Genomic DNA, 24,895 nt, shown 5'->3' with positions numbered 1-24,895 from the left:
CATAGTGTTTAGAGAAGAACAATAGCGTGTTTAGAGGTGTTGCGGGAGACCCTAGTGATGTTTTGTTTTTGGTGAGGTTCCATGTTTCTCTTCCAACTTTGGTTTTGAACACTTTTTATGGGATTATCATTTATCAACAGGGACTGTAACACAAAAGAACAAAGATTTCAAGGTTTCAAATGTTAAAGAATAAAAATATTGGGGGATTAAGAACAAAAATTTCAACTTAAATAAAACCATAGCGATACCGAAATGTAACTAGCTGTTTCTTGAAGTTGTATAGTTGTTTTTTTAATGTTTGTTCTAGGGAGAACATAGAGTATGTAGATTTTTAAGTGAAGTTTAAGTAAAAAGCTGAGAAATCATAACATATTCTCATTCTCTGTATTTGCACATTCTTCTCCAAGCTATCTATTCTAGATATGGTTTGATTATTGGTGATACCGTGACTCCATTTATGAAGGTTTTTGTTAAGATTTTCTTTTCTTTTACATATCCAATAAACAGAGTAATTATTTTCTTTAGCCATTAATTTTTTTTTGGTTGAAGTACACTAATGATAAAAAGCTTTTCATTGACTATATTTGTTTAGTGATCTAGTTTTAAAACGATTGTAGAAGTATATGACAAACCAAAGGATGTAGGTTGCATTCATGATGGTCCCAGGTATAAAATAATTTTTGTTGCAGTTTTAGGTAAAATAATAGGTTTTGTTCTTGGTTTAGTATCCTAATTTCCCCCCTAAAATCTTATTTAGTGAAGGAGTGTAAGAAATTTGGCTATTTCTTTTATTGGGTTTTTGAACAAAAAGAAATGAAAATAATAATTGAATATTTTTAATTTACGTTTGATTAATTATTGGTATTTAATTTTAGATATTGTTTTGTAAATGATATCTTCCTTCTGTCATTCTTCTTATAACTTGAAAGTTAAATTATTTAAATTCTAGGAATTTAATACGTGTTGGTTGTGTAAGTTATATGATTATAAGTCTTCTTCCATGGTTTGGTAGGTTGTATAAATTAAATAAGTTTTATACTTTTTTAAGGGGGAGTTTGCAAAAATAGCAAAAAATAAAAATAATAAATAATAAATTATGATAATAAAACTCTTGTTACTTATATTTTTTAAATTACAAAAATAACAAATTTGAAAACAAATTATCATATGATTATGGTCTCATTATCATCAAATTTGTTAAATTTGCAATATGCAAAAAAGAGGTGTTATGAGCTTTTTTTTTTCTAAATTTGAGAAAATAGTTGTTTAAAATTAAATTTGAGAAGATAGTGTTTTTGTTTGTTTGTTACGATGTGTATCTCTTCAACAATGCATTCCACTGTTTTTTTAATTTATTTAAATCGTTTAACTTCTTTCTTTCTTTTTTTTAAAAAAAAAAATTAATTTGGCTCTTTCTTCTCCTTTTTTTCTTTTTCTTTTAAATTATATCTTATTTTAGTATTGAAATTTTCAAATATTATTTTTTTATAAATTGTATTTTTTGTTTTAAAAATTTTGGGTCTAATTTATCCCTAGGTTTTTAAGCAATAATTTTAATAATAATAAAAAAAAGTAATTTTGAGTAAATTACGTTTCAATTTGGTTTAAAGACTACAAGGTGTTACATTTTTCAATTTTGTTTCAATTTGATTTTTAGATTTTAAGTTTGATTTTTAGATTTGAATATCTATACGTTTCGTAATTGTGAAAAATAATTCAACGTGAAAAATAATTCTATATGAAATTTATATTTATTTTTAATAATTGTGAAAAATATAACTTAGTTGAGTATATTTATTTTGAAAAAATGAGTGAAACTTAAAATGTATTGACTAAATAGAACAAAAAATTAAATTTTACTAGTATTGTGTACAAATAAAAGATTGAAGTTAAATCGCAGATGGATACATGTAACAATTTTGTTTCAATTTAAATTCATTAATCGACAAAAGTTTGAAAGCGAGTTTTAAATGAAACAAAAGCTAAATGTGTGAAATTGAAACACAAAATCAAATCTTAAATCAAATCTTAAAGTAAAATTACCTATTCTTGAAACCAAATTGAAATAGAATTTTCTCAAGAAAAAATAAATGTTGATCATAGTTGTGTCGTGTCGAAACACTGCCCTGAAAGCAAAATTCGACGCGACCTCGGTGCTAATTCGCTTATACCGATTACTTCTCAATGTTAACACAACTTTCCCAACTCATGCGTGCACTCGCTTTAGTTAAGAATGAAATCAAAAAAAGAAAAATGATTGCTCACAGAATAAGAGAAAAGAGCTAGAGTTTCCAAGAAGAATAATTGAGCCCATCAGAAATTCTTTACATAATATATATATAAATGATAATAATAATTATAAAATAAAATAAATAATAACAATTATCAATTTCCAATTAAAATATGAATTAGAAAACAGTACAATGATGGTCATTCCCAACAATCCCCCACGAATGACTATCATTGCATTCTAGTTAAAACGGGGAGGGAAAAAATTATTTGAGCAAAGAAAGAAGTAGTATAAACTTAAACATCAATATCTTTCGATTTGAATTGATGCGTAGTGAGGTGGGACAACAATCCAAATCATCAAAAGTAAGTTAATTGCCTTTTGAACTTTCGATAACAACGGTTGAGACCCCCACAATACGTTTTACTTCTTAAATTTTCATTGATTCCGCAATAATGTCTATCACCATAGACCACTCAAAATTGTGTTATTTAAGGTCATGCACATAGAACCTCGGGTCAACGTGAAAGCTCTAGAAAAAGATCCTTAAACTTTTTCATAGAAGGCGGCCACACCATCACAATCATATTTATTGCTCCATCAAGTCTATCACAATAGACCACTCAAAACTGAGCTATGAAGATTTTTCAATTATCCATCAAGTCCATACCAGGACCACCCAAATAAGGGTTATGAAATTTTCAAATGTTTTAATTTCATCCATCAAATCCATTTAAGGATTGCCCACACGTGACCATAGACCATCAAGCTTACCGCAGTGGACCACCCAAAAAAGGGCTACAGACCATCAAGTCTATCGCAGTAGACCACCCAAATAAACGATAGATCACCCAAATAAAAGGGCTATGGACCATCAAGTCTATCGCAGTAAACCACCCAAATAAAGGGCTATGGACCATCAAGTGTTTGAATCTCATACTTGTTGAAAATCCTAGAATTACTCTCCTTGGTAGACTTTCGAAAAAATGATTTACAAAGTTCTTCAGACCTTACCTACTTTGAGAAGATAATTCTTTCATTCAACTATCATTTCACAACTCCACATTCAGGCGAATATGCTTTCTATTGCCGTAACATACTATTCTTACCAATCTATATAACAGTGTATGAATCTCAATAAAATTATACTGGTATAGAGCCCCCCACAATGGTACTTCTACCATTGGGCTTTATATCATTCATACTCATGTCCCCATACAATGATACATTTTTCATTAAGAACACATATTCACTAGCAATATTGCCTCTCTAGGTATGGTAGACAATAATTTAAAATGCAAATCAAAATCAATTGTAACCTTAAGATATCTCAATAAATGATGAAGAGCAATACAATAATCCTAATAAGAATTATGTGTATACATGTACTCAATCTTCTTACAATATATGCAATAACACATCCTTGTACAGTTTATCAAAACATAGTACTTTCTATAATCCTCGCATATTCAGATTGAGAGAAACCATCTCATTTATTTTCCTTAAGGCTCATACTAGCATCATAAGATGTTCTTACAAGAGCATCATTAAAATGTCAAATCTTTTTAATAGCATTCAGTGTGTGATTGACATAAACCAAAACATTCTCAAATAATACTAAGTGCATAACATTTAGTCTCACATAAATCTTTCAGTTCAAAATGTGATAACTTTATAGCATTACTAATGTTTATGTTTGTATCACATAAATTACACCAACATACAAACATATAATCACGCAATCAACTCCAAACAACTTTTAGTAAACACATATATCAATAATTCACTTCTCAAGACATTGTTTACTAAATAACTGTTGTTAAAGTTTTTCTCATTAAACCTTTAAACTAGTTAAGGATCATAACGAAATTTGAATCTTCCAAATTACCATTGAGGAATATCATCTTTACATACACTTGATGTATTGGAAGATCACATACAGCTACAAAAGTTTTTAAGGTGCTCTATAATGGCTAATTTAGGCATATGAGAACAAAAATCAAAACATTCTAGATTCCACGTTTGATTCAAAATATTTTTCATAAGTATAAAGTTGCACCTGTGTATTTATGATTAGTTTCCTTATCTAATGTGGGACTTTGATCACATTCCCAACAATCCTCCCCTCGAACAAAGTTCCAACTGAACCTCCCCTAAAATAGACACTTATTCATTTAACTCTTATCTAGGTAGGTTAACTCCTCCTCTTTAGAACACATTGATTATTTAATAGAGCTCAACCATGAATAATATTGTAACTATTTTTTTTTTTATGGTTCCACTACACCTTTGTTCGAACCTAGGGTTAGATCAACAAGACTAAACCAGGGACACGACTCTTTATACCACTTTTTAGGGATAACTTAGGGTATAAGTCCTCATGCCTTATAAGATATCACATATTTGATAGCTTAAACAATACCTTAAACTTCCATAAAATCTTATGAGCTTCATAAGCAATGAAATTTGCATATTTTCATACTACTAGCCAACTTGAGTAATATGCAAATGATGTTATACTACTAATCTTAACAATTCATGATGTAAGTCATATATTAACTTTGTTAAATATAACATACATGATAAATATTTCTACTCATACTATCATGCTAATAAACATGTTCAAGTAGATCAAAATAGTGTCTCAATATTCACAAATTGATTTATCATTTAAACTTATAAATCTATATGTGATACTACTGTGAGCATAATCAATAAACATAGTCAAATGTTTTTAATCATACTAAATATTTCTTGAACACTAGATATGATACCTTAGTTTGACACCCCCACATTTTCAAATATTTGGATGCACAATATATCAAAAGTTTCATGGTATCATTTTGTTGATTAACTCAAATTCAACATAATCGCATTTCAACTATGGTATTAATAGCAATACAATAACTATGAACCAATATACTTGCCAATGAAATATTCAATATATACTTATCAAACGCATATTGCATATCATGCTCAAATATAGACATGAAATAAAATTTTCAAATTATGTGACAATTCAGGACATAAGTGACACACAACTCTGTCACAATAGCATCTCAATACTATAACATAAATTTGTCAAACACTATACGAGATATTATAGTATATGCTCATCAAATATACATACGGAATATCATCCTCAAATATAGCATGGAGCTAAACTAGCTATTAATTCTTATACCGTGTGTAGAAATTAAATTTGTGGAATAAACCACCAATCAAATTATGATTGTCTACATTTAAACTATTTATGTAGTAAAGCCAACAAAACCAAAATACATTGTCACAATCATGTAAATTGGTCAAATTTAGATGGTTCAAGTACTTCAAACAATTAGGTTTATCTAGTAGTTAACCTTTCAAAAGATCATTAAATGTCAATGAGATAACCAAGTTTAACGCTTTGAATAAGCATTCCGTTTAAGATGTTTAGAGGTAGAGAGTTAAATATATTTTCCACGTGTCCTAACATTAGGCCAATCATTGTTCTAAAATTCCACAAGAAACAATCAGATATAACAAAATGATATTAATGAAAAGCAAGAGCCAAAAATATATTCCATTAAATTCTATCACCATTTTAAACATGAATGATAAACAACAAGAATAGATTGATTAACACATCCTAATTCCACAAAACTCATTGCAATGCAGTCAAATGACATAAACAAGTTAGTTCAGCTTCGATATTGATAGATGAATCTGACTTACCTCAATTCTTCAATGGAGATACGATTCCAATACCTTCGATCATCAATCCCAGCAAATATGAAATTTGAGAAATGTGTACCTCATTTCAGTGAAAGTGTTCGTTCTTCATCTCCATTCGTGGGATAACGACAACCAAAATTATCTCTTGAACCAAGAGAAATGCCGATTCCCATAAGCTGATAATGGAAGTCCTTTGTGGACACAATAATCCAAAGCAATAGTGTAATCCACGACCTCTAACTCAAAGAATATAACATAAGTCCTCTGACACTGATGTTTCAAGATCTTCATTATCTTCATTGTGAAATTTTGGAAATTTCTTCACGGATGATGTTCCAGATTTGATCAACATTTAAAAATAAATTTTGCTTTCAGATTGTAGGAAAAATAAATGTTGATCATAGTTGTGCTGTGTCGAAACACTGCCCTCAAAGCAAAATTTGGTGCGACCTCGGTGCTAAATCGCTTATGTCAATTGCTCCCCAAGGTTAACACAACTTTCCCAACTCATGTGTACTCGCTTGAGTTGAGAATGAAATCAAAAAAAGAAAAATGATTGCTCAGAGAATAAGATAAAAGAGCTAGGGTTTCCAAGAAGAATATTCCAGCCCATCATAAATTCTTTACGTAATATATATATATATAAAATATTATGTTACTCACAATCACTTGAATATAGTCTTGGTCTAGGAAATTTCTCCTAATTCTCCTTGTCCTAAAAAATTCATACTTTATCCTTAATTAATTTCTTGAATATAAAAATATCCAAAATTTTCCTTAAAATGTCCAAAAATATTAAGATAGCCAAAAACAACTTAAAATCAGCCCAAACGGTGCTCATTTACATGGTGTAGGGGGTTGGCCGTGCTGCATTGGCTTAAGGCCTAGCGTGTGCTAACCTCATATGTGTACTTTTTATCAAGTCGAAATCTTGCATTTGCAAAATTACTTGCTCAAATAATTAAGTCAAGAGCACGTTATTCCGATTATATAAATTAAAAACATTCAACTTGATAATGTTGATGAATTTACATCTCAAACATTTGATAATTATTGTATGTTTATTGGGATATAAGTGTTGAACATCATGTAGCTCATGTTCATACACAAAATGGTTTAGTAAAATCATTTATAAAATGTTTGTATATAATTGCTTATGAGAGCTAGCTATTTTGCATGTTGCATCACTACTTGTGTGTATTAGGTCAGGTTGGCCAGCAACATATGGTCATGAGCCAAATACTTCTCATTTGAGAATTTTTGGATGTGCATGATATGTTGAAGGGATAAAAACCTTTGGTAACGGAAGATTTTACAGAATCATTCCTCAATTTAATTTGAGAAACCCAAAATACCAATACATTGACAAAAAATAATCAAGAAATTAATTTTCTTATTAAGCATGCTTTAATTAAGTACAAATTAGAGAGAGAAAAACTTACTTAGTTTGATGTCTACTCTCTCTTAATCTACCAAATCTTCAAATTTGGAGACACCACCCGTTGAAGACCTTTCTATCATCTAGGATGAGATTGGTTTGTTGGAACCCATTGAGATGAAAAAAGTTTTAAAGAGAAAACTATTTTTTTAGAGTGCAAAAGCATTGGATTTTTCATCATTAAGAAAAACTGTTTTTTTTTTTTTGCATATTTTAACTTTTAACTCCCCTTGAGGGAGTAGGAGAGAATAATGAGATTTTATTAATTTACAAGATATTAAATTAATAAAAATTTTAAATCAACTAACTCATTAATATTTCATTTAAATCACATTTCTCCAACTATATATTTTATAGTTTTGAATTAATTTAATTAAATCAAATCAAATTAAACTAAAGGAAATTTTTAAAAATTGTAGATTTCACAAAATATTTACAACCTATAGCAAATTCTATCACTTATAGTCATTGATATATTATAGTGATAGAATCTAAAATTTTTCTATAGCTTGTATATATTTTAATTTATTTTGTTATTTTTAAAAATGCCCCATAAACTAATCTATTAATTAATTCTCCATATAACTAATAGTTAAATTAAATATCTTATATTTAATTTAATAATTGAATCATATTCAAATATAAATTTATCTCATAAACAATAATTTTAATATTGAATTAGACATGGTGACTTTACCCCGACCTTATATTCAATTATAGATATCATGTGATAAAAGGATTTAGGTTATGTTGGATAACCAACTTGGGTAATCATAATGTCTTGCTAGAGACCAATTATGACGTATGACCACAAAACGAGTTATGGGCCATTGTCATTAAATTATCCTAACAGATCGCTCACGAAAGAACTGGTTCGAATTTATCTTTAGGTTGGGTAATTAATAAATTCAATTGAAGAATTGGAGTCCTATTAGGAAATGTAATTAATAAGTCCAATAAGAGAATTCTTATTAGGAGATCTAATTAATAAGTCGAGTTAGAAAATTGGAAGCTTATTAAAAAGCCTTGTGAAGCTCATAAATAAGACCTTAGGGGTTTTATTTACATACCAGGAAAAAAAAAACATAAAACTCGTTATACACAAGGAGAGAATAAAGAGAGTCGAAATTCTCACTTTCTAAGTTTCTAGCAGACTCAAATTCGAGAAGTCGAATTTTTCATTTGTGTTTGGATAATGATTTTGCAACATTTTGGTGATACGAATTTAAAATATAGTTATGTTCAGAACAAAAGCAATTCCAACTTGAAAAATTATTCACATCGGCTATATTTATTCATGATTTAATTGTTTATGCACGTGATGTTCTAACGGTTAGAGAAATTTTTTTTTGCATCTAGTCCTAGTTCATTTTTCAACCGATAACAATGCATAATGTTTCACATCGTCTCTGTCATCCTTATTACAATTAATCAATCAAATAAAATTTGTTTCCATTGTACCAATTTTAAATGTATATATATTTTTATAATACATAGTATAGAAATCAATATCTATCCATCAATATATGTAAATCAAATGGTAATATGACGACGAATTAATTATTCTTTTTTGGGTTAAATTTTGAGTTGGATGGTTTGAGTTTGGAAATAGGAGAAAATAAATAACTCATAGTCGCACCTCTTCTTCCCTGAACACCCTCTTCGTCTTTGACCTCGCATAATCGCACGTCTCCTTCAACCCTCTCCGCCTCGGCACCTTCGCCTTGGCCCCCTCCGCCAGTAGCCTCTCCGCCTCTATATCAACCTCTTCCTCAATCTCTTGATATAGAGGCTCTCTCTCCAAATTCCCTTTATCTTGTGTGATTCATCCGCGACACCTTCCCCGTCCTTCTCCTCTCCTTCATCCTTCTTACCTTTGCGTCTTCATCTTCTTCTCCGGCGAAGGCACAAGTGACAGCGAGCGTTTTGCACACCAGAAGCAGTTTCTTTTCCCTTTCGTCAAGGTTCGGTATTCACCAATTCTTGTTCAGCGTTAAATTTCAGTTACGGGCAATTGAAATTCTTTAGTTCGTCTCGCACACTTAGGAAGCTCTTATTTGCTGATTCTGTGCCGTTTTAGGACAATTTAGACACTTTTAGCAAGGACCCAAGTCCTTTTCGGTGAGTTTTAGGGTTTAGAACACTGTTTATAATATTTATAACTTTCTTGGTACTCTATTTGTAGTTTAGTCTTGATTTTAGGTGTTTTGGATTAAGTTTTAATGTTGCTTTAAAACGCTGGCTGTGTGCGTATGTATTATATCTATTTCTGATTAAAGTCTTATGTTCTTGAATTATATGTGTTTTGGGTATTTTTACATAATGACATTGGAACAACTATGCTTATGAGTATGGCCATTTGCTATACATATGAGTCATGATGCGAATGTGCTGTTGTTCTATATGATTTATTGAGTGTTGTTTAGGAAAACATGTTGTAGGTCTCATGCATTTGTGAGGAAGAGGGTAGACATGTTGTAGTCTTATGCATTTGTGAGGAGTAGGTTAGGGAACCTTGAAAGTTGGGTGAATATCAGTTTGATGTCTGACTATTGGATTTAGGGGAGTAACAATGCATAGAAATTGACCCTGATGGATTATAATGATGTAAAGCTAGTCATTGGATGCCTTGAATGAAATGTTCAAGGGTGGTACACAGTTTAGAACTTCCTAAGTTGCCTTGAATAAAAATGGTCAAGGAGCGTCCTCTTCAAACAAAGGAAGAAACTCTTCTTTATGATCCAACTCCCCCTTCAAAATTGTCTTGAGGTTCTATCAACCACTCACCTCTTATCCTACTCTTCTGGTGGTGTGTGAAGCTCACGTGTGGCTTCTTCCAGAGAGAGATGAACTCAGATAGGGGTGGATGTTGGTGGCGCTCCTTCTGAGGTGAGCGGTGTGAAGGTGTCAACAAACGACCACTTGTACTTGGTGACCCAAACTTAAACCCTAACGGAATGTAGCCGTCAAAGAATAAACAAATAGATGAATGTTCTAAACTCTTGATTTCTCTGATACCATGTTGTAGTTAGAGTGAAATATGAAATAACTCCCTTACTTCATTCTCTACAATGTATATAGGCATTCCTGGAAACCCTAAATAAAAACTAGTGAATTACAATAAAGGAAAAATGACCAATAAGCTACTGTAGTTACATTACATATATACTATAATATGATCATCTGGGAACTTACATTCTTTTGGTTTATCTTTTCTACAGGTAGTATCTGCTTCTAGTGTCTGCTTCATATTTTTAAAGATGGTATGTTCCCGAACTTGTTTTTTCATCTGTTCCTGTTTTCCTTTTGGTCTATGGTTAATTTTGCTCGTGTAACTTCAGAGTGTATTAATCATTTAATGTCTGATAAATTGAATTATTTCCTTCAAATGTGTGGTTGTCACCTGTTGTTTCCTCTTTTCCCTTCATGAGTGTGCTCTAATCGATATTTTCTATTGCAGCTTCCTCTTTCCCTCCTAAAGACTGCTCAAGGACACCCAATGGTAAGGGCTTTCTTTCAGTTGCCTTTCTGTTAACACACAGATGAGCTTACATGCACCTAGAGTAAATTCAAGAGAGAGTATCACATTTGATTGCTACTTTAAAGTTTTGATTGATTTGATATCCAGATAGGTGGGATAATACGTTTCAAATTGAGCCCCTGGCGCTTCTAATATGGTTGTAGTTATATGATGGGAACCAGAATTTGAATCTAACTTCAGAATATTATTGATAGTATTGAGGAATAAACTTCCTTGTTACAAAATCAAGAAAATAGCAAATCAAATTGAAGTGTTAAATTTATTATTATTTCCGTACTTCTTTCCTCTTCCACATGTGTTAAACTTTCTTTCCTCTTCTGCTTTGTTGATGAATGATAGGGGGTCTATCATTATCATTATTATTTTGGATTTTTTTTGCTTGGCTAAATCTTTAGTGCCACCAGTGATACATGGTGGTTGTATCTTGCTTTGCTTTGTCATGAGCTATTCTGGCTGTTATCAAGAACTTCTATTTTACGACTTTGTTTATGTGCTTGTTCTAAAAATGTATAATTTCTGTGTTGCAACAGTTGGTGGAATTAAAAAATGGTGAAACTTACAACGGCCATTTGGTTAATTGTGACACATGGATGAACATTCATCTTCGGGAAGTCATCTGTACTTCTAAAGTAATGTACTTCTATTCTATGGATGATTCTTTTTCTCTTTTGGAATTTTCTTCTTTCTCTAGGAGTTTGAACTTCTAATAGATGTTTTCCAATTATCAAATGTCAGGACGGTGATCGGTTTTGGCGAATGCCTGAATGTTACATCCGTGGTAATACAATCAAGTATTTGCGAGTTCCAGATGAGGTATTCATGAAAACTGTTGCCTTTTCTTACTGTTTAATTGTGTGATGTTTGATGCATCAGAGTACCTTACATATAACATGTGGTTGTGGAACAAAAAAGTCAGTTGCCTTTAGTTCTTTTCCCACTTCTGTCACATGCTTGTCAGCCGCATCTCATTTTTATTTCTGGTTTCTAATATTGTTTCCTCTCTTCTTTGACTTGTACTTTTACAACTTTGTCATCATCTTTAAGTTGTGAATGTGATCTTCTCGGCATCCACCAAAAAGTTATTCAATAAAATTGTTCTTTTTCTTTTTGATGATTTAAGTTATATCACTCCCTTCTTGTAATTTGCTCTTGTTGAGATGTTGAGAGTCCCACCTTCGAAAAACCATGGAGACTTACACTACTTATAAGATAGATGAGCTACTCCTCTCATCGCCAATTGGTTTTTAGATGGAACCCCATACTATCAAACATTGTATTAGAGCCCATTAAACTCAAACAGGTATTCGGTCCAACATAACCACCATTTTGAGGGGCATGTTGAGATGTTGAGAGTCTCACCTTGGAAAAACCAAGGAGACGCGCACTACTTTTAAGATAGATGGGCTACTCCTTTCATCGCCAATTGGTTTTGAGATGGAACCCCATGCTATCAAACAAACTATAGTAAATGGTCTAGTTTTTTATGAACTGTTTCGATATTATTATCATCTCTTTCATACATGCATGGACCTGAGTGTACAATTACATAGACTCGTGAAATGTTCTATTTCGCTTAATTTGTATTGTTTTTCAGGTTATTGACAAAGTTCAGGAAGAAACCAAAAGCCGTGCAGGTATACTGTTTATGCATTTTATAATATATAATGATTGTCAAATGAAGTAAAATGGTAAATGTATTTTGCATTTAAGAAATTTGAAATTGTAAAACCAATTAATTCTTATATTTCTTCCAAAAAAAAAAAAAAAACTCTTATCTTCTATTTCTGAAATCTTGTACAATATCCATGTTGTAAATCTGAAAAAGATGGACATTCGATCACATCTTATAAAATACTAAATACATTTGCTAATGTATGCATGTATTGGACTCTTGATTGTCCAGAACATCTAACGAGTATAGATAAGCTATGCTATTATAGACCAAGACTAATTTCTCCTTTACTCTTGGTTTCTGACAAGTAAGGAAACTGATGCTTTGCCACCAAATTTTCAGATAGGAAACCTCTGGGTGTAGGGCGTGGAAGAGGAAGAGGGCGCGAGGATGGTCCTGGTGTCAGACCAGCTAAAGGAATGGGGCGAGGCTTTGATGATGGTGCAAAAGCTGCTTCTGGCGGCCGTGGAAAGGGTGGCCCTGGTGGGAAACCTGGTGCCAACAGAGGTAAACTAAACTGAATCTTTGTTATTTATGAAACTTGCATTTGCTGTTTTAGCTTCCCCGTTTGGTAACAGTTTTGCTTTTGCTTTTCTATGGCCTGTATAAACTATGCCCTTTAGATATTCAATGTTTTCTTCGTTTAATTTTTCAACCTTTAAGAAGACTTGGGCCAAATTTTACAAAGGAAATACAGGAGTTTCATAAACTATTTCCGTTTTTCAGTTTTCTAAAATTTGGCTTTGACTTCAAAGTTGACTTGGAATAGGTTAGAAATCAATGGAAAAGGTTTAAATAGAAAAGAGTATAAACAAGAACTCTAAACAAAAACGTTTACAAGTGGACTTATTATCTCATCACATGTTTTTTCTCTTGGTGTAGTTGGAGGCAGGGGACGAGGTTGATCAGATTGATATCGGTAACAGATGAAATGGACTAACTGCATATGCAAGCTCTGCCCAGTTTTCACGTCGGCAGCCGTGTGTTTTCTGTTTTATGCATTTTCTTTTGGTCTGGATTCCTGAGTGAATATTTGTGCGGTTTTAGTGCCAGACCTCTGCGAAAGTTGTGAACTAGACAAACGGGTTCATTTTAATTAATGGTGTAATTGATTTGCAAAATTGTTTCATAGTTTTGGGGATTGGAATGTAGATAGAGTTTCAAGTTTCCAGATGTTTTCTATTGGCTTGGAGAGGCTGTCATAAATTTAGCTACACAATTATCTGGAAGTTAAACTACGATCAAAATCTCGAGTACTGTGTTGATTTATCGGTACTTTGAGTATATAGAGGTTCATTCTGATTATCTTAACATTGTTTGGATATTTCTAACAAATATGCCAATGTGCTGTTTTTGATTGCGATATTGGGTGGGTATTGCTACTGTACAACGAATATAGACTATCTAAAACTATAATAAGTAATAAAACAAAAGTTTTACTTATCCAAAGTCTTCTATTAGTTATAACAAATACTTCCAAATCTTTTTTCTTCTGTATATATATTAAAAGTTATTATTTTTAATATATGACATCCATAATTTTTATTAAAATTATTTTGTTATAGTGTTTATTATCTTGTTATTAAACTAAAATAGTTTATACACAACAAAAGAATACGACTCTATTTGTCCCACCACTCTTTGCGCCAAACACACATTGATATTGATAACATTTGCTTGTATTGATTGGCTTATTGATAACATTTGCTTGTATTGATTGGCTGAGATTAGATGTAGTCTCTATGCTACTTTGAATGAGTTTAGAAATGTCATTCTTAAGGTTTGATTTGTTATATAGTAATATGATAATATTAATTGACAAACATGATTGAGAATCCGTTTGGATTACTCTGTAAGCATAAAGTTATTACCCATTTCAAGCATCACATTTTCCATGCCGAACATTAGAAAAATTTTATAAGAACCAACTTTGGGAGAATGTTTGGAAGTAAGGAACGAGTTATTATATCCACGCTTATTGTAGTTAGATTAAATTAAAATAGTGTGTGTTCGAGCCGTAAATTATTTTAGTGTGGATTATAACAGTATGTGTTTGAGGTGTAAACTATTTTGATTTGAAAAAAGAATAGTAAACATTGTAACAAAAAATACAAAATTGATGAATGTAAAACGGTAAAAACAGTAGCAAATTTGGAATTTTGAAATAATGTTTGTGGTAGCTAATGAAAGACTTTTAACTAGTATTTATTATAGCAAATGAGGATTATTATAGTCTTACGTAATCATTGCTTCAAACATGCAAACTTGTAGCTCTAAATCTAAACTTCCGTTACTTTAGATGTTAACAAAGAACCAATTTGAGTTCAACTCAATTGATATCTATATGTACTTGAGTAAATTAGGTTGAGATTTAACACGATGAGTATATTTTATCCAAACGGAACATAATAGAGTATATAAAATTGATACATTTATAAAAGTTGAAGGTTCAACTTGACACAACCGTTAAAGTTTGAGTATAAATACTAGATTTTTTCATAAGCTAATAATTTATGGAGAAAATATCGACCTAACAGAATTCCAAATTTGATGCATGCGTTCCATACAAATATGAAAAACAAAATATAAGAAGAAGAAATAAGAGAAAAAAAAAAAAAGAGTTGATAATTCTAAGTTGATAAGCAATTAAAATAACAAGCACATTGGTAACCCACTTTGAAGTTTCTTAAACAAACTCCATTTCCATTGTTGTATTGAAGGCATTGTTTCTTGCAAGATGATAAGTTGCATTCTTTAGGATCCATCACTGTCATGCATCTTCCTCTACCATTTCCCATCTTCATCTCTGTTCATATTTAATAACATTTTTCTTATTTAAATAAATTGTAAATAAATAAAAAAAGTATTTAATCAACTTAGGCATTGCCAATTTCTTATTTAAAACACCCTTGACTTGAAAAGATAGAACAAATTCTCTAGCTAGATAATTTTTAGATTGATTTACACATTTTTCCTGTTAATCATTTCTATGATTCTATTTTATTTTTGTCGGTTAATTAAATGTGATTTATTAGTTGGTTCATATAGACAGCATTTCATTTAGTTATTCTTTAGAAAAGATATTAATTTCACAACTTATTGAAATGTAAGACTTTAATTAATCAAGGAGATAATATTAAAAGTTTTATAGAAAAAAAAAACCAACAATTTGGTTAGAAAAAGAAAGAGGAAAATTAATTAGTTTGGAAAAAAATACCTGAGAAGAGGAGAAAAGAGAGAGTTAAAATGCAAAAGAAAGCTGCCAAACAAAACTTCATGGTCTCTCCAATCTTTAGCACAATGAAACAATATAACATCTACTTTTAAGCATTTAAACCTTTGAGTTGAGAGTAGAAGAAGAGGAGAGGGCTTAGTGTCAAAGTTGTCAAAAAAGTAGGGTTTGGTTAGGTCCACAAGAAAAAATTACAAAATTATTATAAAAATGTACATTTAAAAAATGATTTTTTTTTAAAAAAGTAAGGTAGTAAATACAGAAATAAGGAGATGAACTACATACAAGTGTCAATTGAACTAAACTCATGTTGACTAGATCATATTTTTTCAGTTAAACTATAGTTTTGTATAGGTAAGTGAACTTTTAGTTTTTGTGTTTAATAGGTACTATACACTCCTTCACAGTTTAAAAGAATTAATTGTTGTAGCAAATATGTTGAATTTGATGTCTAATGATTTATTCATTTTTATTTTATTTTTTCATCTAGAGTGTAGATTTGTGAATATTCTCCTTGAAAATATTAGTTCGAAAAACAATTTTAAAGCAATTGATGGAAACTACTTAAATACAAAAACCTCATTTGATAACTATTACAATTTTTGTTGTGCTTTTTAAATATATGCTTATTTATTTGTAATTGTAACTATACATTTAACATTTAACTTTGATCGGAATAATGTATGAATTCTTTGTCAAATTTAAAAAACGCAAGATTAAACACGTTTTTATAAAACTACTTTATTAGTTGTCATAATTTGTTGGATTTTGAAAATAAACGTAGACAAAAAATAGCATAAAATATATATAAACTTAGGAATAGAAACATTGTCTAAAAACTAATTTCTAAACATTGTCTATGATTATTTCAACAAAAGTTGAAAGATTGAAACATAAAGTACAAAAATTTATTATTCAAAATGGCATAACTACTAAACTTATTTTGATAGTATAGTTTAACAACACCAAAACTATTTTTTCCCTAAAAAAAAGCATTGATATAATGTGGTTTATATGAAAGAATTATATTTTAACTTAGAGAATTTGTTCTTTTAATATATTAGAGGTGAGAAATTTGAATGGTATATCTTTTAGTCGTTAACACATTTACATGTCAATTAAGATATTGCTCGTTTTGACATAAGACATGAAAATTACTTGTCAAAGATATTCCAAGGGAGATGTAGTAATTTGTCGTACGTCAAACATTTTGATTTGATAAGAGGGTATATATATATATATATATATATTAGAATAGTTATTTTTTTAATTCTCAAGCTTTGACGTAGGTATGTGTTTGATTCTTGAGTTTTAAAAATATATTTTTAGTTCCAAAGTTTATAAAAATAAACTTATTTGGTATATCAATTTTTTCAAATATTTCTTTTTAGGCTCCGAGTTTTAAAAATAGGTTCAAAAGATTTTAGAAGCTTATTTTTTTATTTGATTTTAAAAAAGTAATTTTAGGATATTTAAAATTAGAAAAATAGTTTTAGAAAGCATATGATTTTTAGAAATTGTTCATCTAAATTAAAATGTCAAATAAAACTATAAAGTTATTTTAGGGACCTTTTAAATCTAATTTTAAAATTTTGGAGACTAAAACAATACATTTTAAAAACTTGGAAACCAGTTTATAAACTCTAAACAAAAGTGTATATTTTTAAAACTCATGGGATAGAGGTCATGAGCATCGATCGGTCAATGTTAGTTTTTAGACCAAACCGACTATGGTTGGTTTAGTAAATGTTCAAACTGACTCTGATTACAAAGAAGTACAAATCGACAATAGGTGGACTAATCAACATTTGAAATTTTAAAAAAAGTTGTCGGTTTAGATTTTTTTCAAACCGAAACCAACCAAACCCGTTCTTATCTCTAACCAACCACCTTCGACTGGTCGGTTTTGGTTGGTCAACTCGTTTTTCCAATCTATCATACTCACTCTTGAGTCATGGACCAAACACATATATATTTCAAAACTTTGGAGACTAAAAAGATACTTTTTCCTATATTTTTTTTCATCAAATGGTATTGCATTTTGTTTTTAATTTCAAAATCAATAAAAGTGTTTTACAAACAATGTTTCCCATCTCGGTAGTCTCTGCAATTTATTATTTTGAGTACACAAAATACATAACCCTAATTTCTTCATCTTTTTCATCATTTTTAATTTTTGTAGGTTTAACTATTTTTTATTTGATTCTAATCCTTATTTTAACAAGTGTATGCTCAAAATGAATCATGACACGTGTTAATCTTAAAAATCACACTTCTTACTATTTAATAATAAAGTTCTATTGTTTTTCTTACCAAAACAGTTAGATTATGTCACGATACAACTATACACACATTTGATTTATGATTTATGGTGGAACTCCATAACTATGTATTAAAATGGCTCAAGACAATAAAAAGCTATCATTTTGTTTAAATAAGAAAAGGAAACTTATTTGTTTATTTGGTTTTTTCATTGTTCTTATAGGTAGGTTAAAGGTAAATAATAATAATAAAATAGTCAAGATTGTTTTGAAGTGGAAATGAAATGGCATGCACTTTCGTGTGGTGGATCCAATATTACCCCATTGGTTTTTATGTTTATTTAATAAAAAAAGTTGAATTCAGTGCACTATATGGTTTGGTATGTTGGGTGTGGGGGAAGGCATACACTAGTTTTGGACATTGTCACACACCGCTATCCCTACGGCATTATGCACTAATTCCACTTTCAATTTCTTCCCTCTCTCTCTATCAAATAATACACATGCCTTCTACTTTATACGATACCCTATCTACAATAATACACAATGCCATATTCATAATCGTCCCATCAAATCAAATCTAGCTTTCTTTCAATCTTTTTGTTCTCTTCGATTATTTCACTCGTTAAATCTATTAAAATAGTGATTCTATATGGTAATGAATCTCAATCACAATGTTATTGGATTGCTTTTAATCACGTTTAGTTAAATGTTTTGCAAATGTAATCTATCTTCTTACCTTATCTATTGCCATGATCATTTAGGGCCATTCAATAATTGTAACGATAATGATCATGGTAGCAATATCCTTATGTCATTTTTAATTGTAATTGGATTGGACACCATCTAGCGTTCAATCAAATTGCAAGTTTTAATTACAAACTTAAAAATTAGAAACTAAGAGCACGTTTGGATCTAATTATTTTAAATCCAAATTTTCATTTGGTATCGGCTAATTTTTAGAAAAAAAAAATGAAATATGACTATGTGAACTAAGAGCATATTTGGATTGATTTTTTTTTTTTGTTTGAGAAAACATATTTTTATTTGAACTCTTTTGAAAAAAAATGTTTAAAATACACTCATAGCCGATTATTTTAAGTAGTTGTATAACACTCTAAAGTTTTACAAAATGAATTGTATTTTAAATTAAACACTTGAGAATGTATTTCAAACCCACTTTAAGTTTTATAACTATTATCCATTAATTAAACCAATTAAAAGGGAAATTGTCAAACATAGCAAATTTGATAGAATATTTACAATATATAGTAAAATTTTAGATTCTATCAATAAAAGACATTGATAGACACTTATATACTTCTATCAGTGACATTGATAGACATTGATAAAAGTTTATCAATTCTATTATTGATAAAATTCATTGCTATAGCTTGTAAATATTTTAGTTTATTTTGCTATTTTTAAAAATGTCCCTAAATAAAATATATTTTAAATTAAACAAAATTATTGATTATTTTAAGTTTTATTTCTAGAATACATTCAAGTAGGGACAGTTTGCCACGTTGGTGTGGCATGAGACCCTTCTATGTTACTACACCCCATGCTCCAACTATAATGCATTATATGTGTGAATATGTTTAGGTTATGGTGTGGACGGGCGATATGATTATGGAATGTGCACAAAGGATGACTCATGCGCTTTAGTATAAGACATGTACCTTGTTGGACCAAAGGTTCAGACCCTAGAGTGGACATGCTCAAGGTCATGAATATGATAAATAACATAGTGATGTGCTTAAGTGTTGAGTATAACATTTTGACCAATTAAATTATGCCATGTCATCACAATAAATATTGTGATGATTATATTTTTATGGGATTTTGATAATTAAGTTTATTCAACCCAACACAATTTAGGTCCAATAAGCAAATAGGCTCAAGCCCAAGCCCAACAAGCATATGTGTCCTAGCCCAAGTCCAACAAGCAAATTGGCTCACGTCCAAGCACCTAAAGCCAATGAAGTTTCTCTATAAATAGAAACCTTTGTCATTTATTTGAGATCTTCAGTTGAAGGAAGAATTGGAGCTCTGAAGTACTGAAGCTCTGAATAATTGAAGATTCAAACTTCAAACTTCTACAAGCTCTCAAGACGTGCAAGTTCGTATCAATATCTTCTGAAATATTGAAGACTTGGAAGATTAAAATTTCCTTGGATTCCAAAAGATCGAAGTTCAAACTGACTTGCAACTACAACATTTGAAAGACCGAAGACCAAGAAGTTCTAAGTTTTTAACATGGCTTCGAGAGAAAGCATCAAAAGAGTAATTACTAGAGACTGTATTCACAATATTGATCAATATACAAAGTTCAATTCCATGAATTATATTTCTTCTGAAATCTCATGTGAACAGTTTGACACATTCAGTGGGACCGTCTCTACCTTTCATCTCTTTCTCTTTTTTGAAGAACTTCATTAGAAAAATCATGACATCTCAAGGCAACACTTCCAAAACTCTAGGTGATATCAGCAAGCGACCAAATACTCACAGCCGCTTAAGGAAATTTTATTCATATGAGAATATGCCACCCTTTAAGGTCGCAAAGAATATTTGGGAACAAATCTCCAATTCACCAAAAGGTGGAATTATGATCAAAGAGAATTATCTGATTGATGAGTACAACTCATCTTCTGAACGCCCAAATGAGGAGGTACCTCATCCAAATATAATGTCAGTTATGGTGATTGGTGTGGATACAAGCAAAAATAGAATGACAAAGCTTGAAAAGAAGGTTAACATGCTCATGAAGGCGCTTGAAGAAAGGGACTATGAGATTGAATCTCTAAAGAGTCACATCGAGAGTTGTGATGCTACTTAATCAAGCCACACACATACACTGTCAAGAATACTGACAAAGGAAAGACAATTATGCAACAAACTCAACCACAAAATTTGACTTCAATTGCATCGTTATCTGTTCAGCAATTGCAGGAGATGCTTGCAAACTCTATCAAAACTCAATATGTTGGACCTGCTCAAACTTTCACTTTGTATTCCTAGTCATATACAAAGAGGATCGATAACTTGAAAATGTTGAATGGATACCAACCACCCAAGTTCCAACAGTTTGATGGAAAGGGCAACCTAGAACAACATGTTGCTCAGTTCATCGAAACATGTGAAACTGCTGATACACGAAGAGATTTATTAGTGAAACAGATCGTCTGAACTCTCAAAGTAAAACACCTTTGACTGGTACACTGACCTGGAGCCTGAATCCATCGATAGTTGGAAGCAGCTTAGAAGGTACTTTCTCAATTGTTTCTACAACACTCGTCGTATTCTCAGCATGATAGAGCTAACTGCCAGCAAGCAACGAAAGAGTGAGCCAGTCATCGATTATATTAATCGCTAGAGAGCATTAAGCCTTGACTCCAAAGATAGATTAGCTGAACTTTCGACAGTAGAGATGTGTACTCAAGGAATGCATTAGGGACTCCTGTACATCTTGCAAAGAATAAAAACCCGCACTTTTGAAGAATTAGCAACTAAAGTTCATGATATGGAGCTAAGTGTTGCTAATAGAGGGAATAATAATTTGCTGGTTCCGAAAATTTGAAAAGAGAATAAAGAAGTGAAGAGCACCCAGAAGGTATCGAAGGGTGGTACCAAGGAGGCTATGGTTGTCAGCTCGATCCCTTTGAAGTTTGTCTCCAAAGAAAAAAATTGAAAAAGTCCAAGATGAAGGCGAAAAAAGACGTCTGATATTGAAAGAGAGACAAGAAAAAGTTTATCTTCTTTTAGAATCTGTCTTACCTAATATGTTGGAGCAACTATTGGAAAAGTAACTCATTCTACTTCCTTAATGTAAACAACCTACAGAAATGGGGAGAGTAAATGATCCCAATTACTGCAAATCTCATCAGGTTGTCAGCCATCCTGTAAAGAAATGTTTTGTATTGATGAAGTTGATTATGAAATTAGCTCTAGACAAAAAGATTGAGCTAGATATCGATGATGTGACACAAACAAATCATGCCGCAGTAACGATTCATCTGGATGGTCGAATACCTACTACAAAGAGTCTGATCCAATTTGAATCTTTAGAGCCTATTTCTATATATTCTTCATCGAAGGCCTTACAAAATGACGACCTCCAAACTATTGGCTTTAAAGAAGACGAAAAGCAGGTATAGAATGTTGATGAGGGATGAACGCTAGTAATGCATCGAAAGAAGCGCAACAATATTTTGCTAAAAAAGAATCTTGCTCATACCGATAGTACAGAAGAAAGAGTAAGTCTTAGAGAAGAAAAACAAGAAAGAACGTGAGAAAGTTTCAACCAATCATCGATGAGGAGATTCCTCGACCACGATAACCAATAAATTTGAAGGACTTCTTTTCTGAAAACTTTCTAATTGAAATCGCTTTATGTCATGCAGTCAGTACGACTGAGGATGATGCTTCTCCCTCAGATCCTGTGGAAGAAACCACCAAGCTAGAGGAATTGTCTTCTTTTGACATAAATGATCTTCTGTCACTCCCGTGAGAAATCAAGAATACAATTATCGAGATGTTAAAAAATGATGATGTCTCGAATATTTCTACATCACAACGAAGGCATGTGATTCTTGTTGTATATGGATAATATTTAGTGATAAGGACTTGTTACTTAGATCAAAGTTTCACAATCGACCCTTATTCGTGTTCAGATATGTTTGGGAGCAAAAGCTCAATCAAATTCTCATTGATAATCACTACAAGAATACGGAGTTACCACGACGCTCGAAATGACGTCGCTAAAAGAAACTTCAGCATTAGTAGACTTTTTGCGACGTCCGCCTCAAGACGTCACCATATGCACCTTTTTGCGACATAATTCTTGAACACGTCGCGAAATGTCGAAACATCTCGTTTCGTTTTAGACTTTTCGCGATGAACGTCTCCACCACGTTGCGAAAAGCTGAATATTTAATTTATTTTTATACTTTCCGTGACGTGTCTCCGAGAGACGTCGTAGAAAGTCTAATCCTAATTTCAAATGATAAACTTTTCGTGATGCACGTCTGACGTACGTCGCGAAAAGTTGGACATTTAATTTGTTTTTTATACTTTCCGCGATGCAAGTCTGAAAGATGTTGCAAAAGTCGCGTGATAAATTCAAATGAGAACCATTTCGCAACGCAATGATGACACACGTCGTGGAAGGTCAAACGTAATAAATTCGTTGTCCGACTTTTCGCGACGCAGTGTCCTCCCACGTTGTCGAAAGTCGAAACGTCAACGAAACAATCCGACATTCTACGACGTGACCGAGCAAGTGTCGCAGAAAGTGAACATTATCTGCGACGTACCTACCTCTAGAGTCACGGATACACGCTTTCTGCAACGTTTTCAAAGACGTCGCTAAAAGTCTTGCCTATTTCAACTCAGAATTCATTAGCAAACTCAAATTTAAGAGAGAAAGGGAGAAAGTTTGAGAGAGAAGGAGAGAAAAGTCGTCACCATTGCCGCCTCTATCGCCGAACCGCCCACTGTCTTCGCCGCACCGCCTACTGCCGTATTCACCGCTCACTACTGCCATCTTGATGTCGTTTTTTTTTTTTCATGTAGGTGTTTTTTTTCATGTATGTGTATATGTAAGTATATTTTTTTGTAAATATAATTTTATGTGTATATTTAATGTATATGTATATGTATATTTAATGTGTAATTTGCAATGTATATGTATGTATAGTTTAGTGCACATGTATATTTTTTTAGGGTTTAGTAAATTTGAGATCGAATTCAATAAATACGGCTTATGACGTCGCAAATCACTAAGGGGTCTTTACCAAATTCGATAAATACTACAATAAATATGACTTCCGCGACACGGACGCCCCAAAACGATATAACCACGCAGATGTCGCAAAACACAATAGCGACGTAGACGTCACAAAACGCTATAGCGACGCAGACGTCGCAGAAGGTATGTGCGACGCTGGCGTGGCAAAATGCTCCCATGACGTACTGGGTTGTGTGCTGGGGAAACTTTCCTTGACGTCGAAATGAGCTGCATCGCGGAAAGTATCCCCAACGTGCTTTCCGTGACGTGGTTGCCGACGTCATGCACGACGTTGCGATAGCCTTCCGCGATGCAGTTTGGGATTTTCGACGACGTTGCACTGCGTTGGGGAAGACCGTAATTATTGTAGTGAATGGTTATGCCATCAACATTCTGTCAAAATCAATCATGAATCAATTGGATATCTCAATTAAGGAGTTATCAAGCAATAAATTGGTGATGCATGGCTTTAATCAAGGAGCACAACAGGCGATATGCACTGTTTGTTTGGAAATTGCCATAGGAGATTTGCAGACAAGCGCAATATTTCATGTGATGGATTCGAGCACCACTTATAAAATGTTGTTAGGGTGTCCATGGATACATGAAAATAGAGTCGTAACCTCCACACTCCATCAATGTTTTAAATTTTACAAACAGAGAATTAGGAAGGTTGATGCTGACACTAAGTCATTCTCAGAGTCTGAGTTGCACTTTGTTGATGCCAAATTTTACACAAAAGATGATAATGTAAGTGAAGTCCTATCATCTGAAGTTCCTATAGCTAAAGACACTTATAAGCTCGAGCAAATAAAGATCACAACAAAGAAATCAAATGAAGAGGATGCGCTCAATGGTCAAAAGAATGACGAATCAACTACCCGGACTAAGTCTGAGGTGCCAAAGAGTGAAAAGATGACAATTTCACAAGAAAAAGCCACAAAATCTCCTGTTTTACGCAATGTTCCTTTATCTTGACATAAGAAGGGAGAATCACCATTCCTAGAATATTCGAA

General features: G+C 31.9%; 1 protein-coding gene across 1 annotated transcript; it reads left to right on the top strand.

Annotated features, from left to right (window-relative positions):
- Positions 1-9,000: 9,000 nt before the first annotated feature.
- Positions 9,001-13,906, top strand: LOC101215744 (sm-like protein LSM4). The gene is made up of 8 exons (XM_011660811.2): positions 9,001-9,346; positions 10,604-10,645; positions 10,843-10,884; positions 11,454-11,552; positions 11,659-11,736; positions 12,518-12,557; positions 12,938-13,102; positions 13,478-13,906. The coding sequence occupies exons 2-8, from the start codon at positions 10,643-10,645 to the stop codon at positions 13,498-13,500; spliced, it is 450 nt and encodes a 149-aa protein (XP_011659113.1). The 5' UTR covers positions 9,001-9,346; positions 10,604-10,642; the 3' UTR covers positions 13,501-13,906.
- The last annotated feature ends 10,989 nt before the right edge of the window (positions 13,907-24,895 follow it).

Source organism: Cucumis sativus, chromosome 7 (assembly GCF_000004075.3).
Source record: "Cucumis sativus cultivar 9930 chromosome 7, Cucumber_9930_V3, whole genome shotgun sequence".
Taxonomy (NCBI): Eukaryota; Viridiplantae; Streptophyta; class Magnoliopsida; order Cucurbitales; family Cucurbitaceae; genus Cucumis; species Cucumis sativus.
The sequence above is the reverse complement of the archived record's forward strand: the minus strand, read 5'-3'. Positions and strand labels throughout refer to the sequence as shown.